At 41.3% G+C, this 17,739-nt stretch overlaps 1 protein-coding gene across 1 annotated transcript in view; it reads left to right on the forward strand.

The window, feature by feature from the left end:
* Positions 1-17,739, forward strand: part of Csnk2a1 (casein kinase 2 alpha 1) — a 48,228-nt gene that overhangs the window by 19,105 nt on the left and 11,384 nt on the right. Inside the window, exons 2-7 of the mRNA XM_008855133.2 lie at positions 2,868-3,078; positions 7,969-8,080; positions 11,172-11,273; positions 11,674-11,724; positions 13,825-13,884; positions 15,976-16,059. Coding sequence (XP_008853355.1) covers positions 2,978-3,078; positions 7,969-8,080; positions 11,172-11,273; positions 11,674-11,724; positions 13,825-13,884; positions 15,976-16,059 — 510 coding nt within the window. The 5' untranslated portion in view covers positions 2,868-2,977. The remainder of the gene's footprint in view (positions 1-2,867; positions 3,079-7,968; positions 8,081-11,171; positions 11,274-11,673; positions 11,725-13,824; positions 13,885-15,975; positions 16,060-17,739) is intronic.

Consider the following 17,739-nt stretch of genomic DNA (forward strand, 5'->3'; position numbering starts at 1 on the left):
TCCCTGAACTCTATGTAGACTAGGCTGATCTTGAACTCACAGAGATTCATCTGCCCCCAAGTGCTGGAATTAAAGGCATATGCCACCATGCCCAGCTTTCGTTGATATTTCTTTTATTTATATATTTATTTTTGTTGTATGTGTATGAGTATATTGCTTGCGCGCGCGCGTGTGTGTGTGTGTGTGTGTGTGTGTGTGTGTGTGTGTGTGTGTGTGTGTGTGTGTGTGTGTGTGTGTGTAAGTGTAAGTGTACCCGTGCCATGCAGTTCCCAGGGAGGTCAGAAGAAAGTGCCGGATTCCTGTGGAACTGGGGTTGGGGATGGTTATTAGATGCCGTGTGGGTGTTGGGAATTGGACCTGGGTCCTCTTTTTTGTCTTTTTGAGACAGGGTCTCCCTGTAGCCCTAGCTGCTATGGAGACCAGGCTGGCCTTGAACTCACAGAGATCTGCCTGCTTCTGCCTCCCTGTGTTGGGACTAAAGGTGTACGCCACCACACCCAGCTATTTCTCTTTTTTTTTTTTGTCTTTTTAAGACAGGGTCTCCCTGTAGCCCCAGCTGTCCTGGAACTCACTATGTAGATCCGCCTGCCTGCTTCTGCCTCCCGAGTGCTGGGATTAAAGGTGTGCGCTACCACGCCCAGCTTATTTCTCCTTTTTGGGGGGGTGGGGTGGGTCTTTATGAGACAGGGTCTACCTGTAGCCCCAGCTGTCCTGGAACGCACTGTGTGAACCAGACTGGCCTTGAACTCACAGGTCCAGCTGCCCTCTGCCTCCCGAGTGCTGGGATTAAAATTATTTCTCCTTTTTTAAAAAATATTTTATTGCTGGGCATGGTGGCACATGCCTTTAATCCCAGCACTCGGGAGGCAGAGGCAGGCAGATCTCTGTGAGGTCGAGGCCAGCCTGGTCTACATAGTGAGTTCCAGGACAGGTGGGGCTACAGGGAGACCCTGTCTCAGAGAAAAAAAAAAAAAATTTTTTTCCGGGCGTGGTGGCACACAGAGGCAAGCGGATCTCTATGAGTTCAAGGCCAGCCTGGTCTACAAAATGAGTTCCAGGCCGGCTGGGGCTACAGGGAGACTCTGGCTCAAAAAGACCAAAAAAAAAAAAAAATTATGTATATGAGTGTATTACCTGCATGTAAGTAGGTGTGCCTAGTAGGGTGACATGCAGTGCCCATGGAGGTCAGAAGAGGGTTTCGGATCCCCTGGAACTGAAGTTATGAATGGCTGTTTAGCTGCCATGTGGGTGCTGGGAATTGAGCCCTCTGTAAGAGTAGTCAATGCTCTTAACCACTGAATCATCTTTCCAGCTCCCTAATATGATTTTTCTCTAGCAGCTGCATACCCTGCAGTACAGGATACAGGATATAGAAGTATTGTAGTTACTCATCATGTCTCTTTAGCCTCCTTTTAAATTATGTGTATGTGTGTATGTGCATATGAGTACAGGTCCCCAACAGAGTCCAGAAGAGAGAGTCAAGATTCCTGGATCTAGAATTTCAGTGGTTTGTAAGCCACCTGAGGTGGGTGCTAGGAATTGAAAAGCCATCTCCCCAGGCCTGATAGTTGATTGATTTTTAGCAGCAGAGACCCCTCCTTTAAAATAGAAGTGTCCATACTTTCTGATTACCCAGAGTTTCCTAGTAAGTTGTGCATTACCAACTAGAAAACTGCATAAATATGTCCTTCTGAAGCTACCAAATGGGAGGGAAAACTCAGTGCATTTTCATTAGATGTGTAGTAAAGGGAATTAACAAGTGTTATAGATAGGGATCTCAGAGAATGAAAACAGAATAGGGAAGAAATTTGATTTAAAACCATATTTCTAAAAATTTGCAAATTTTCTCTCAGATTTGTTTGCTTGTTTTTGCTTTTAAGACAGTCTCAGGGCTGGAGAGATGGCTCAGCGGTTAAGAACACTGGTTGTTCTTGCAGAAGACCTGGGTTCGAATCCCAGCACCCACATGGCAGCTAAGAACTGTCAGTAATTCCAGTACCAGGGGATCCTATAGCCTCTTCTGACCTCCTCAGGCATTGCACCACACAGATACACTTACCTACATGCAGGCAATACACACATACACATAAAATACCCAGGCTAGTAGTGTCTGACTTGCTATATATTTGAGGTTTACTTGAATTCCTGATTCTCCTGCTTCCACCTCCTGAGTGCTAGGCTCTTTCCTTCTTTGTGTTAGCTCAGCTAAAAATATCCTGCTATTTAATACTAGTTGAGGTTTTTTGTTTGTTTTGAGACAGGGCTTCATGCCCAATCTGGTCTCAAACTTGCTCTGCAGTTTAGGATGACCTTGAACTCCTGGTCTGGTCCTCCTGTCTCCACTTTCTGAGTGCTGGGATTATAGGTGTTTGCCGCCATGCCCTTCCACTCAGTATTTTATTAAGGTTGTTACTGTAAAAAAATGCTGATTTCTGTTTTTAAATTTGATGAGATCAAGTATATCTTTCAAACATTTCCATGTGTGCTAATTATATAAGGTCTCCCAAATAATAGCATTAACATAAGATAATCTGGAAGATGTAGGAGCTGTTCTCCCTAGTTATCAAATATTATAGTTGACTGATAATTCTAGAGCCTCTTATGTGTCCACTTGCTGTAGAAGACTATTGAAAGGAAAGGAAAATATTCTTGCCAGTACCTTTTGTGGGATGTAGAAACAGTGGCAGTGCTGCTGTATTAGCTAATTCCGTAGTGTCTCCTCCCATCCCCCATGTTAATTAGAAACACTGTGTTTGACACAGCTGGGATATATTAACAAGAGAGGTCATTATTATTAGCAAAATGATTTTTCCCTAATGTATTTTGAAAAAATAATTTGTTGCCCTTTTTACATTTTGTTTCTGCAGTTTGAAGAAAACAGGTCTGAAACAAGGTCTTACCCCCATCTGCCTCTGAACATCTGTGACTGCCAGATCTTCAAATATCAACTTCAGCTTTGTCTGCCAACCTGTCTGACATGTCGGTACCCGTGCCAAGCAGGGCCAGAGTTTACACAGATGTTAATACACACAGACCCCGAGAGTACTGGGATTATGAGTCACATGTGGTGGAATGGGGGTAATTGTTTCCATTTGCTTCACTATATTCAAAGGGTTGAACCTTGTGGATTTGTTGAATATCTTATGTCAGTAAGCTTCCCAAATCTCAGGGGCAGAGCCCATCTTGTTCTCATCTTCGGGCTACAAGTTTGATTATACAGTTTGATTATTGATTTGTCAATTTGAAATTTGAGCGTCATTTCAGTCCCTGCTCTGATTCATATATTCTCTTCATGAGGCTGATAGGAAAGACTTTTACCTGTCTTGTCAGCTTGCTGATCAAGCTCTACCCCCCATTCTAGAACCTTGGGAACCTGGGGGGGAAGAGCACAACTTTTCTTTTTTTAGTATTTTTAAACATTTTATTTTTCCTGGGCATGGTGGCGCACGCCTTTAATCCCAGCACTTGGGAGGCAGAGGCAGGTGGATCTTTGTGAGTTTGAGGACAGCCTGGTCTACATAGTGAATTCCAGGACAGCTGGGGCTACAAGGAGACCCTGTCTCAAAAAAGACAAAAATAAGTGATTAAATAAATAAACAAACATTTTTTTATCCCCCCCCTTTTAATATTTATTTTTATTTTATGCGTATGCGTGTATTGCCTGCATGTAAATAAGTGCACCCGTGTTGTGCAAAGCCTGCAGAGGACAGAAGAGGCCGTCGGATCCCCTGGAACTGGAGTTACAGACAGTTGTTAGCTGCCATGTGGGTGCTGGGGTTCGAACCTGGGTCTTCTGCAAGAACAGTCAGTGTTCTTAACCACTGAGCCATCTCTCCAGCCCCAGTGCCCCCCCCAATGCATATAAATGCATTGCCTGCACGTGTGTAAGTGCACCCGTGTCATGTTGTGCCCACGAAAGTCAGAAGAGGGCGTCTGATCCCCTGGAACTGGAGTTACAGGTAGTTGTTAGCTGCCATGTGGGTGCTGGGGATTAAGCCTGGGTCCTCTGCAAGAGCAGTCAGTGTTCTTAACCACTGGACCATCTCTCCATCCCAGAAGAGCACAAATTTGGATTGGCCTGAGCTACTGAATCCAAAGTTAGCATGTGTGTTTAGCATTGCAAAATAGGTGACAATTGATACTGAAGAGACTTTGGAAACCCCAAACTCTTACATGAAATAGCCTTGAGGTCAGAGTCCCAAGCAGAACTAAAGGATGAAACAGTTCTCCAGAAGTTTTTTTGGATGAGAAGAAAGATTTAAATCCTATTCCCCTTACCATAAGACTAGGTATATACATCACAGAATCTAGCCCAGTTCCATCTTGAAAAGTTGGAGTCTCCCTCAGCAACTGGGTTTGCCCTCTAGTTGTCCATGCAAGGCTCATTGAATGTTTTCATTTCCTGTCTCAACATGGCATTTAATTGATCAGTTTTTATTGCTTTCTGTGATTAAAAACGTTCCTGGTGTTTAAATACAAAAGAAAGCAATTTGAAAATTTACAAAGACACAACTCAGGTATGGTGATACACACTGGGAAACTGAGGCAGGATGACCTTGAGTTGGAGGCCAAAGTGGACTATAAAGTGAAACCTTGTTTCAAAAAAAGCAAAAAGTAACTCCCGTACACTCTTATTTTTTAATTCCATGTAGTTTTAAGTGGTTAAAACTGTCTCCCTGAACTGTCTTATGGTATTTTTTTCATTTCAGTATGCTGTGATATTAGGCAGTAAGCACTTCTTCAGTGTGCTTACTGGAGACAATACACTTCAGAGATACCATGAAGAACCAATAAATGTTTGTCACTGTTGATAATCTACAATTATGTAATGTCACAGACTTTGGACTCTAGGTACTCTGTGTTTTACTGCAGAAATCTCACTGTCTTATCTTCAAAACCAACTTCTTTATACCTAGCTTTGCTTAAATGGTGTTAAACAGCCCTTTTACATGATTACCATCATGCCTTTACTTGAATGGCTGATTTGGTACATGTTGAATTATAAGAATAAGTGTAATTTTATTCCATTTTCTTCATTACACAAAATTGAACCTAGGGCCTTGTAGATGCTAGACAGGTTCTCAGCTGCTAGAGTATATCCCAATCCCTTTTTCCTATTTTTTTCTTTTTTGGATATAAGACCTCATGTAACCCAGACTTGTCTCAAACTTGCTACACGCCTAGTATGACCTTGAACTTGTTTTTTTTTTTAAACAGCGTTTTCTTTATTTTTATTATATGTATATAAGTGTTTTGCCTGCATGCATATAAGTGCACCTAGATCATGCAATGCCTGCAGAGGCCAGAAGAGAGCATTGGATCCTTTGGAGCTGGAGTTACAGGTGTTTGCTAGCTACCATCTGGGTGCTGGGAACTGAACCCGGGTCCTCTGCAAGAGCAGCCAGTGAGTGCTGTTAGCCCATCTCTCCAGCCCAACCTTGAGCTTCTTTCTCTACCTCTGTAGAGCTGGGATTATGGGTGTACTGTGTTATCTGGTGCTGGGGATCAGACCCAGGGCTTTGTGCATGGTGTGTGAGCACTGTGCCAGTTGATAGGCTTCCTAACACAGCTTTTCATTTTCTTTATTTTGGGGAGTGTGCTTTAAAAATGTTTTATTGCATATTTATTTAGTGGCAGGGGAAGATGTGCCACAGTGTGACAGAGGACAACATGTAGGAGTTGGTTCTCCTATCATATATGGGACCCAGAAATTGATCTCACATCTTCTGGCTTTTTGGCAAGGGCCTTTACCTTCTGAGCCGTCTTGCTTTTTGAGTCAGGATTTTTTTTGTATACTGAGGATGACCTTGAGCTACTGATTCTACCTTCACCTCCCAAGTACTGGGGTTATAGGCATGTGCCACCAGTCCCATTTCATTTTTCATTTTGAGATAGTGCTTGTAAGTTACACAGTTTCTGCAGCCCAGGAATGCCCTGAATTTATGATTCTTCCCCCTCAACCTCCCAAGTAGCTGGGGTTACAGGAATGGACCATCAGAACTGGTATCATTAAGTCTTAATGGGTTTTATTGGTTGCTTGTTTTTGAAGCAGGTGCTCACCAGGCTAGCTTTGGGCTTGCCATTCCCCTGCCTGAGTTTACTGAGTCCTGAAATCCCAGGTGTATACTCTACCACCATATCAGCTATGCTTACTAAAGGAACTGTCTTTGTTCTTGATTAGAGCAAAGGCCCTTATTTGGCAGCAGGAGAAGAAAATATTAATATTAGCCTTATTATTTACTTCTGTTTATAACCTCTGATATTATTTAAACAGAGTATGGGTGAAAGCAGGACCTTTAACTTTGGTTCATGATCTGTGATGTGGTTGCTTTATTATGAGGATTATTCTCAGATCCTGTCCTGAAGAACAGGTCAAGCCCATGTGCATTTTGAAGCCATGTAGTCAGAGATTCCCCAATAAGAAAGCACTGCTTCCAAGTGTAGCTAAAGTGTAACGATACTCTTATATCATATGTTGAGTTCTAAGTGCCCAGGCAGTATGAAGTAGGAATGTATGAAAATTAGTTACTGAAGGGAAAAATAGTCTTGTTGGAGACAGACATATACTTAATAAATCCTACTACAAGCAAATGTGCTATACAATTTAGGATTTGGAAGAATAATTGAGAAAATTTAAATTTTCCTTCTTTTTGTTTTTTAATGATTTTTGAGACGGTCTCATGTAGCCCAGGCTGGCCTCAAGCTTGCTATATAGCTGAGGATGACCTTAAAACTTCTTATCTTCCTGCCTCTACCTGGTGAGTTCTGGGACTATAGGTATGTGCCACTGTGCCTGGTTTATATGGTACTAGGGATTAAACCCCATGACCTTGTATATAATATGGTATGCTAGGCAAGCACTCTACCAATTGAGCTACATTCCCAGTCCCAAGTTTTTCTAATATTTGATGCACACATTTTAATGGGCCCAGTTTTTTTGTTTTGTTTTTTAAATTTTATTTTGTTATTTTTGTTGTGTGTATGAGTATTTTGCCTGCATGTATGTAAGTGCACTCATATACAATACCTGAAGAGGTCAGGAGAGATTCCCTTGGAACTAGAGCCGCTGACCATTGTTAGCCATCATGTGTGTGCTGGTATCAGATCCCAGTCCTCTACAGAGCAGTCAATGCTCTTAAAAACCACTGAGCCATTTCTCCAGCCCATTTGTTGTTGTTGTTGTTGTTGTTTTTGAAGGACTGCAGTGTAACATTTGAGGAACTAGAGAGCTGGCTTAGTATAGTAGTTAAGCATACTTGCTTGCTGCTCTTGCAGAGGACTGGGGTTCAGTTCAAAACTTTGTTTTAAAAAAATACAGTGTACATTTGAAATATCCCTTACTGGTGTTTTGTTTTTGTCTTGTTTTGAGACAGAGCCTCCTGTAGCCTAGCCCTACTGTAAATTTTCTATATAGAGCCCAAGATGACCTTGAGCTCCTGATTACCCTGTGTCCACCCCCCAAGTGGTGGGACTTTTTTCTTTCTTTTTCTTTTCTTTTGGTCTTTTTGCAACATGGTCTTCCTGTAGCCCCAGCTGCCCTGGAACTTGCTATGTAGACCAGGCTGGCCTTGAACTCACAGGGATCCACCTGCCTCTGCCTTCCTAGTGCTGGGATTAAAGGCATGTGCCACCATACCCGGCCATACATACACTTTTACACCAGGCAATAAATAAGAGTTTTATAAGTTGAATTGATGTTTGATAATTTGATCTTTTGAAATCATTATGACTTTGGGGCTGGAGAGATGGCTTAGTGGTTAAGAACACTGGCTGTTCTTGCAGAGGACCTGGGTTTGAATCCCAGCACCCACATGGCAGCTAACAATTGTCTGTAACTTCAGTTCTAGGGGGATCTCATAGCCTCTTCTGTCCTCCATGGGCATTGCACAACACAGGTGCCCAGGTATATGCAGGCAATACACGTGTAGATAAAGAAAGAAATCATTGTGACTTTGTTTTTGTCCACAGAAATCAAGATGACTACCAGCTTGTTCGAAAATTAGGCAGGGGTAAATACAGTGAAGTGTTTGAAGCCATCAACATCACAAATAATGAAAAAGTTGTTGTTAAAATTCTCAAGGTGAGTATAAGAGAAACAATTTCAGAGAATTTGGAATATGGAGTTTTAAAACTGATGGTACCTTTTTATATATCTCTCTTGAAAGTCTTTTTCACTAGTTTAGCCTCCTTTTATATCCTCTGAAGTGGTTAGATCACATGCTTCCTGTTTGATAGATGCAGAGCGGGAGCTAAGAAAGGGATGGTTAGATTGAAGCAGAGGAGAGAAGTAAAGATGCAACCCTTCTTTCCCAGGTCTTGTTAATGTCCATTTCCTGAGCTTCCAGTTATGTTCCATGCTTTTGTTGTCAATAAGCAAATCATTACTTCTACTTTGAAAGGGTTAGGAATCAAATGAAGGCTTATTTAAGAGGGTAAGGAGATGACATCAGCAAAGCTAGTGCTGCTCAGTAGATGATATAATTGGTAGGGGCTGACACAAACCAGGAGCCCCATGCCTCCTCAGAAGGAGAACTGGCTGGGAATGTAGCTTAGTAGTACAGTGCTTTTTAGTATGCACAATACCCTGGGTTTGAGTCCCAGCTCAGGCAGGGGAGTGGGTGGGGATGTAAAACAAAGCAGCTGGGAAAGTGACTCAGTAAAGCATTTGCCTTGCAAGCCTGAGGACCTGAGTTCATATCCCTGACTCCAGAAAGCCAGACATGGTAGTGTGTACCTGTAATCACAGTACTAGAAGATGGAGACCAAAGTATCCCTGGGACAAACTAGCTAGACAGGCTAGCCCTTGGTAAGCTTCAGATTCACTGAGAGATTTCTGTCTCAAAAAAAAATCAGTGGAGAACTGGCAAAATGACTCAGCAGGTAAAGGTGCTTGCTGCCAAGCCTGACAACCTTGGGTAAGTCCCTAGAACTCACATGGTAGAAGGAGAGAACTGATTCCCCAGGTTGTCCTTTGACTTCCATGCATGTGCTGTGGCAACAGAGAAGAAAAGTGAGGACGACAGCTGTTTGACCTCCAGCTTCCATACGCACGTGTGCCCACACCTACACCTCAAAAAAATGAAAAGGAGATGGTTGCTTTTTAACTATGACTGACTAATGTCCTATAGCAGTAGAGGTCTGGTGTTCCTTGATATTTTGCAAAGAATCTGGAAATCCATATTTGTGTATTCTGGTGTTTAAATATGGCTCAAGGTTTTTTGAAAATATTAATAAGTCAGATTTAGTCCATGAACCATCAGTATGCAACTTCTAATTGAGTAATTGAGTTATTACTAATACTGCATTATATTGGGAATTTAGCTTATAGTTCCTAAAGTTCCTAACACAGAAGTGTCTGTTTTTACTAAGAAGTTAATATTTTCTCTTTTTTATTGAGGCAGGGTTTCCCTGTAGCCCTAGCTGCCCTGGAACTCACAGAGATCCGCCTGCCTCTGCCTCCCAAGTGCTGGGATTAAAGGATGCACCACCAAACATTTTCAATTTATAGCTTGTCTCAGGAATTTTAAAAAATATTTTATTTATTTATGTAGAGTGTTTTGCCTGCATGTATATATAAGTGCACCCATGTTGTGAAGTGTGGGCAGAGGGCAGAAGAGAGCGACGGATGCCCTAGAATTGGAGTTAGTAATGATTATTAGCTGCCATGTGGGTGCTGGGATACAAACGTAGGTCTTCTGTTCAGCCAATGCTTTTAATCGCAGAGCCATTTCTCCAGCCCTAGTACGTATATTTTAATAACTTGGTAGCTATTTAAAGTAAAATTTTGGGTCTGGAAAGATGACTCAGTGGTTAAGAGCACTTAGTGCTCTTGCAGATGACCTGGTATCAGTCCCCAGTACCCATATTTGGTCAACAACTTCTCTGCCTTCAATTCCAGGGAATCTAGAATCCTCTTCTGGCATCCACAGGCACCAGGCACATAGACGGTGCACATACATATTTGCAGGCAAAACACTCATTCACATAAAATAAAAATCAATAAGGTCTTGAATTTTTAAAAGATAATTCATTAAAAGTGCATTCAGGAGGCGAAACAGGAGTAGCGCCATGAATTTGAGACCAGCCTGGGCTGTAGAGTGAGACTGTGTAGGAAGGAATCAAAAGGAACTGTGTTGCATTCTAATACAATAAAAGCTTTTCTTTTTTCAGCCGGGCGTGATGACACACGCATTTAATTCAGCGCTTGGGAGGCAGAGGCAGGTAGAGCTCTGGGAGATCACGGCCAGCCTGGTCTCCATAGGGAGTCCAGGCCAGCTTACACTACAGGGAGACCCTGTCTCAAAAAGACCAATAAGTAAAGGGTTTTTTGACATTTATTTATTTGTATGCATATCACAATCAGGATAACTTTCAAGAATTGGTTCTCTCCACCATGTGGGTTCTGAGGATCAAACTCAGATCCTCAGGCTTGGTAGCAAGTGCCTGCCATCTTGCTGGCCCCATTAAAAGGTTTTTTTAAAAAGAAGTACCTTAATGTTTCTAACCTTTTAGGATGTTGATTTGTAAGGTTTTGAAACATTATCATGTTAAAACTTGATTCTGTAGTGATCTGTCTCTGTATTGGGAATGTTTTTTCCCCTCTTTCCCCCTCCTCTCTTTGAGACAGGGTCTCCCTGTACCTCCAACTGGCCTGGCCTGCATAAACCAGGCTGGCCTTGAACTCACTGAGATACATACACCTGTCTCCCGAGTTGCTGGGATTAAAGGTGTACACCAGCACGCCTGGCTTCTTTTTTAAAAAAATATTTTAATTTTATTTTTTTCTGTATGTGACTGTATTGCGTGCATGTATGTAAGTGTACTCATGTCATCTAATGCCTGTGGAGGTCAAAAGAAGGCCTCAGATCTCCTGGAACTGGAGTTTCAGAAATGAGTCGTTAGCCACCATGTAGGTACAGGGAATGGAACCCAGGTCCTCTGTAAGAGAGCAGTCAATGCTCTTAATCACTGAGTCATCTCTCCAGCCCTGGAAATCTTTTTCCTTTTGATTCAACTTTGATGTAGAGTAGTTAACACAGTGCTGGGAGAAGGGAATTCTGTTATGCTTACTTTCTTCATGGAGCTTATATGTAATCTGCTTTGTATTACACTACCTGTTGAGAAATACTCTGAACTAATTGTTTTTTTCTGATATACTTTTACCATTTCAGCCAGTAAAAAAGAAGAAAATTAAGCGTGAAATAAAGATTTTAGAGAATTTGAGAGGTGGTCCCAACATCATCACACTGGCAGACATTGTAAAAGACCCTGTGGTGAGTACAGTAGACACTAGTAAGGCACACCATTGCCAAGATACTGTTGGGAACTAGCTTCGGTTGCTCTTTGAAAGAGGAGGAACACCCCCACCCCACACAGCTTGTTATTTTTCTCGCCTATGAGACTGCTGTTTTAATTTACTTTGCAAACTCAGGCCCAATGCCAGTGGGCAATGGGCTCATTATTGGACTGCCTAGAGTCTCGGGATTTCAAATGATTAAAGGTTTCTGTTTGCAGTCCTTCTGAAAATAACCGAAGTATAGTAATGATCAGTATGGGGAAGGCTTCTTACTACTGCTATAACAAGGACAGCCAAATTCTCCACACGCTGTGCATAGACTGCAAACTAGACCTGCCAGGCCTATTACTAACATGTTTTCTTTTTCTTTCCCGTAGTCACGAACCCCTGCCTTGGTTTTTGAACATGTTAACAACACGGACTTTAAGGTATAATGCATAACCAGTCATTTCAAACTACTGGATTTTTAGTCACATGAAAAGTGTTTTGGGGGGCTGAAGAGATGGCTCAGTGACTAAGGGCGCCAGCTGCTCTTGTAGAGGACCCAGGTTTGATTCCCAGCCACCCACATGGTAGCTAACAACTATTCATAACTCCAGTTCCAGGGGATCCAGCACCCTCTACTGACCTCCATGGGCATTGCATGACACAGGGTGCACTTACATACATGCAGGCAGTACACTTACACACATAAAATAAAAATAATAAACTGGCTGGGCGTGGTGGCACACGCCTTTAACCCAGCACTCAGGAGGCAGAGGCAGGCAGATCTCTGTGAGTTCAAGGCCAGCCTGATCTACATAGTGAGTTCCAGGACAGCTGGGGCTACAGGGAGACTCTGTCTCAAGAAGACCCAAAATAATAATAATAATAATAATGAACTGTATAAAGTCTTTTGGGTATGACACTGTAGACAGACCTTGCTTCTTTCTTGGTTTAAAAGAGCTTTTTGCCCCTACACTGATAAGTAGTAAAAGTAATACTGGCTTTCTACATCTGTGTACTTTGCATTTGTATTTGTTTTGTGCGCTTTTAATAACTAGTACATTACATCTTTTAAAGTTCTCGTTCATTTAACAGTTTCATCTGCTATCCAAACTGGTGAAGTTCATGACTGTACATAATCATTCAGGATTTAACCTTACAGCAAGCAGTTCACTTTAATGCACAAATGTTCAGGAAAGAATATATTGTGTCTTAATAGTAAAGATTGCATAGTCCTTAGGATTCCTCGAGCTGTGGGCTGTAGGGCTTTTCCTTGCCCGTACACTGCTGGATCTAGAACCCAGGACCTTAAGAGTTTACAGTGCTAGGCACCTGTGCTATCACCATGTTATATGCCAGCCTCTGGGGCTATAGATTATAAAAGACAGAAGAAAGGTCTGTAGCACAAACCTATATAATAGACACCTCAGAACTCTGACCTCTCAGGTGACTTGCATATTTCAAATAGCTCTCCATTCCATTGGACCTGAAGAATGTAGGCACTTTGCTAAACTACACATTTAGTTGTGTGTGACTTTTCCTTTACAAATACAATATCTAAAATGTTGTGTATCAATAAGTGGATGGGTTCTGTTGTTGAAAAGGGGGAAGAGAAAACATTTTAGATATTCTAGAGTCAAAATGATAACCTCAAAAAACTTTATCAGAGGATACCACTAACAATTTAAAGGTATTTAGATGTAAAAATTCTGTAGCCCTTGGAGAGATGGTTCGGCAGTAAGAACACTGTTCTTGCAGAAGACCCAGGTTCGAATCCCAGCACCCACATGGCAGCTAACAACTGTCCACAGCTCCAGTTCCAGGGGCTCCAACAGCCTCTTCTGTCCTCCGCAGGGACTGCACGACACTGGTACACTTACCTACATGTAGGCAATACACACATATAAAATAAAAATAATATATTAAAAAAAAAATCTGTATCCTTTTAGAAAGTAGAACAGTTACATCACACAGCACTTGGGAGGCAGAGGCAGGCGAATCTCTGTGAGTTCAAGGCCAACCTGGTCTATATAGAGAGTTCCAGGCCGGCTGGGGCTACAGAGACCCTGTCTCAAAAAAGACCAAAAAAAAAGTTACATCACAGGTTTTAGGCTGGACAGGGAGAGTTCTGTTCACTTGGCTCAATGGATTTCTCATCATATCATCTGCATACTCTGTAGGCTCAAGATATGTCCTTTCACTACTAAACAGGCTCTGCCAAGATGCCCTTTAAGAGAATCCAAAACTAAAAGTTGTAAATATTATCACTGCATGCTATGAACATATATGTAGGCATTTTCCCAACAGCACATTTCAGCTTCAATATGTGTTTAAGTAATTCTTCACCTTTGCATATGGAGTTTAAGACCTAAAGTATCTCTTTAAAGTGAACTTATGCTGGAGAGGTAGAGATCAACTGAAAAACAAATCTTGGAACTATGGCAAATGAGCTGAATCTCAGTTTGAATTGCTATGAATAGAATGAGAAAATTGCCTTCTTACTAGCATTGTTTCATGGCTCATACTGCATTTGTCTTTAACAGCAATTGTACCAGACATTAACAGACTATGACATTCGATTTTACATGTATGAAATTCTGAAGGTAAGCAACCTTAGATACTAAATATTTTTAAATTGGTCTTTGTTAAAGAGTCTATGTGATGGTAGAGAAGCCAGGGAATTAACTTTGTAACTTGTGCTGAAATCAGGAACCTCTACATAGTTTTTTTTAATAGCACCTGAGCTAAAGTAAGGGTTATAGACTAGGGTCTAATAGAACTGTGATTTAGAATGCTTGGGTGTTTGTGAGACAGGGTCTCACTCTTAGTGCAGGCTGGCCTAGAACTCACAATGTAGTCTAGTCCAAGCTTGCCTGTAACTCTTAATTACTCTCCTGCCTCAGCCTCCCAAGTTCTGGGACTAAGAGGTATGAGCCACAACACGTAGCTTTAGAATGCCTTTTTTGGTTATTATTGTTGTTCTGTTAATTAAACTCAAGGCCTCATGCATACCAAGATGCTTTATTACTAAACTATTTCCCTAGACTTAGAATGCCTTATAAAAGGGTATTTGGAAGAGAACCACAAGTGAGAATTACATTATCAAAACTGAAAAACAACTCTGGCTGCTGATACACTTTATTTCACTTAGGATTCAACAAGTGACCTTGGCCTGGTGGCACACGCCTTTAATCCCAGCACTTTGGAGGCAGAGGCAGGTGGATCTCTGTGAGTTTAAAGCCATCCTGGTCTACATAGGGAGTTCTAGGCCATCCTGGGCTACATGGGACCCTATCTCAAGAAAAAAAGATTCTTGAATCTAAAGATTACTGACTTAAGAGTAAACTTTGATTTCTAAAGTGGGACCACCAATTATCTTGCTGATAGTAGTTACAAGATCAGCTTTACGTAAGGAGAAAAATGATGAGAGTTGATTAAAGTTTCTTATTAAATATGGATTGGCATCATGCCGCCTTTTTTGAGGATTAAAAGTATCAAAAGAAGCCGTGCATGGTGGCGCACGCCTTTGATCCCAGCACTGGGAGACAGAGGCAGGCGGATCTCTGTGAGTTCAAGGCCAGCCTGGTCTACATAGTGAGTTCCAGGACAGCTGGGGCTACAGGGAGACCCTGTCTCAAAAAGACCAAAAAAAAGTATATATAAAAAAAAAAGTATCAAAAGAAAGCTATGCATGGTGGTTTGTGCCTTTAATCCCAGCACTCAGGAGGCAGAGGCAGGCACATTTCAGTGAGTTCGAGACAAGCAGTCTATATAGTGAGATCCTGCCAAAAACTAAAGTCAGAAGTGACTGTACTTGCAGAGACATTTGATCTTCCCATTGGCTATATGGAAAGCAGGGCTTCACAAAGTTAGACATGTTTGCTTAGACCTACAAACTCTAGCAATCCAGATTCTTCAGGAAGAGCAAGAACTCAGCTAATGACAGTTGACTAAAAAGGCCAGGATTAACAGATTCAAAGGTTCTGTGGCTCAGTTCACTTTACTTTGTTAAAAATGTTCAAATTGGATAGATGACCTAAATCAGGGTTTGACAAGTGTTTGTAAAGGACCAAAGTCTTTGTCCCACTCTTTAACTCTTTGTTGTAGCAAGAAAGCAGCCATGGACAGTATGTAAACAAATAGGCATAGCTGTGTGCTGATGAAACATTCACAAAGACAAGCAGCAGGCCAGATTGGCCCAACTCTTAGCTACTGAAGGAATTACTGTTCTGCAGATAAAAGGTTTGAAGGCTCATTTTCCTTTGGGGGGAATGAGTTTATAGAAATCTAGGCTTCAGGGGCTGGAGAGATGGCTCAGCAATTGAGATCACTGACTGCTCTTGCAGGGGAATCCAACGCCCTCTTCTGACCTCCGTGGCATAGCACAACACGGGTGCACTCACATACCTGCAGGCAATACACTCATGCACATAAAATAAAAATACTAAATATATTTTTTTAAAAAAAGAAATAATCTGGGCTTCAGAGTGCATTTGAACTAGGTGTGGTGGCTCACACCTGTAATCTCAACACTCAGGAGACTGGGGCACGCAGCTTGGCAAAAGTTTGAAGACAGCCTAGGCTATAAAGCAAGAGCCGCTCTCTCTTAGAGAGAGAAGGAAAATAACATGGAAGAAAAAGCACAAGACTAAAAACGGTGACTCATGCAACAAGCTAACTTTCTTTTCTTTCAGGCCCTGGATTATTGTCACAGCATGGGGATTATGCACAGAGATGTAAAGCCCCACAATGTCATGATTGATCATGAGCACAGAAAGGTAAAGTCATAGACTGACAAGCTTCTTTTATAAGCATGAAACAATTAGCAATCTCTCTTCAGCACTTTATTCCAGTGTCTGTCACAGTTCTTAGTGCCAACTAGGCACTGGATAAACACATGGTAACTGAAGGAAGAGCTATATCTGCTTGTTTAAACCATTATTCATTGTATTAGTTACTGTTCTGTTATTATGATGACACCAAGACCAGACAAGTTACAGAAGAAAAAGTTTATTTGACTTGCTATTCCAGAGAGATTAGAACCCATAATGGGGGTGGGAGTATGTTGGCAGAGGTAGCCAGAGCAAAAAACCAATTGACCACATCATCAAGCAGGCACAGGAAGCAGAGAGAAACAGGAAATCTGGCAAGGCTTAAGAACTCTCAAAGCCCACCACTAGTGATGTGCTTCCTCCAGCAAGGCTACTCCCCTGAAATCTCCCAAAACCATGCCACTAACTGGGGACAAAATGTTCAAATACATGGAGCCTGTGGGGGGCATTCTCATTCAAACCATCACATTTATAAGCTATACTGTCAGGGAAAAACATTATATAGTAAGTAGTATATTGATCTAAGCCAACCTAGCTTCTCTTCTTATTGTATTAGATAGCTAATTCGCTGAGAAATTCCTCTCATTTGCTGACTTTTTTTTTAATTGTTTATTTAATAACCATATAATTAGAAGAAGCATTTTATTACAACAGCATTGACAAATTCAATAACAATTTCCAGAGCTAAGATGCATCTCTTTCAAAATTAGCTGTAAATTTTTAGGTTTATAGTTGAATTGATACAGTTAAACAATATTGTACTCCGTTTAACCCCTATAAGACATAAAATTAAATGAAGTTTTAAACTTTAAAAGACATCTCCATTTCATGATTAAAATAGTTTCATACAGAAAAATTCATTTTTAATACAATTGACACTATGATGTTTGCACATGCATTTCTAATCTCTATATATCTGATTATTACTAGTCACAGTCAGTTACTTTCTGAGAACCTTGGCATCTGAGCATGGACATAAAGCAATCATGTAGATATCAGTGGTAATGTTTTTCACATTTACCAATTATTAAGAAGCACATTTTTATGCTTTGAAGACTATTTTAATTCTTTTTAAATTTAATAACCACGTGATTAGAAGAAGCATTTCATTACAGCTTTAACATATTCAGTAACACACTCCAGAGCAAGGATACATCTCTTTTTTTTATTTATACACCTGCTTCCCAGGAAGCACCCTCCCATAGCCTCCCTCCCCCCACTAGAGTACTTTTACTCTAATATCCCTGCTACTGTCTGCTGTGTTGTTGGCACCCTCAGCCATTCTCCACTACTTGCCCTTCTGGTGAATCTAGTCAACCTATCTAGAGGTCTTTGTTTTAGGAAGGTCAGCTGTTCCTCATCTAGTGGTATTCAGTTGTCAATATTCCTTTGGATTAGATTGGGGTCTGCTGTTCATTTTCCCAGTTCTCTGCTGTGTTACTATCTGGGAATCCCTTTGGCCACCCTGGCCATCAACTCAAAAGAAGGTATCTCTTGTCTGGCATTGTTGCTTGCTATGTAGCCTTTAGCTATATATATATGGTCTCTTATGAAATTATATTGGCCCCTTTAATCTTTGGTTATACTTTCCTTTTGGGTGTCTAAGGCCACACAGTTGGTCCAGAT

The sequence above is a fragment of the Nannospalax galili genome, unplaced genomic scaffold (genome assembly GCF_000622305.1).
Source record: "Nannospalax galili isolate Female #2095 unplaced genomic scaffold, S.galili_v1.0 scaffold2568, whole genome shotgun sequence".
Classification (NCBI taxonomy): domain Eukaryota; kingdom Metazoa; phylum Chordata; class Mammalia; order Rodentia; family Spalacidae; genus Nannospalax; species Nannospalax galili.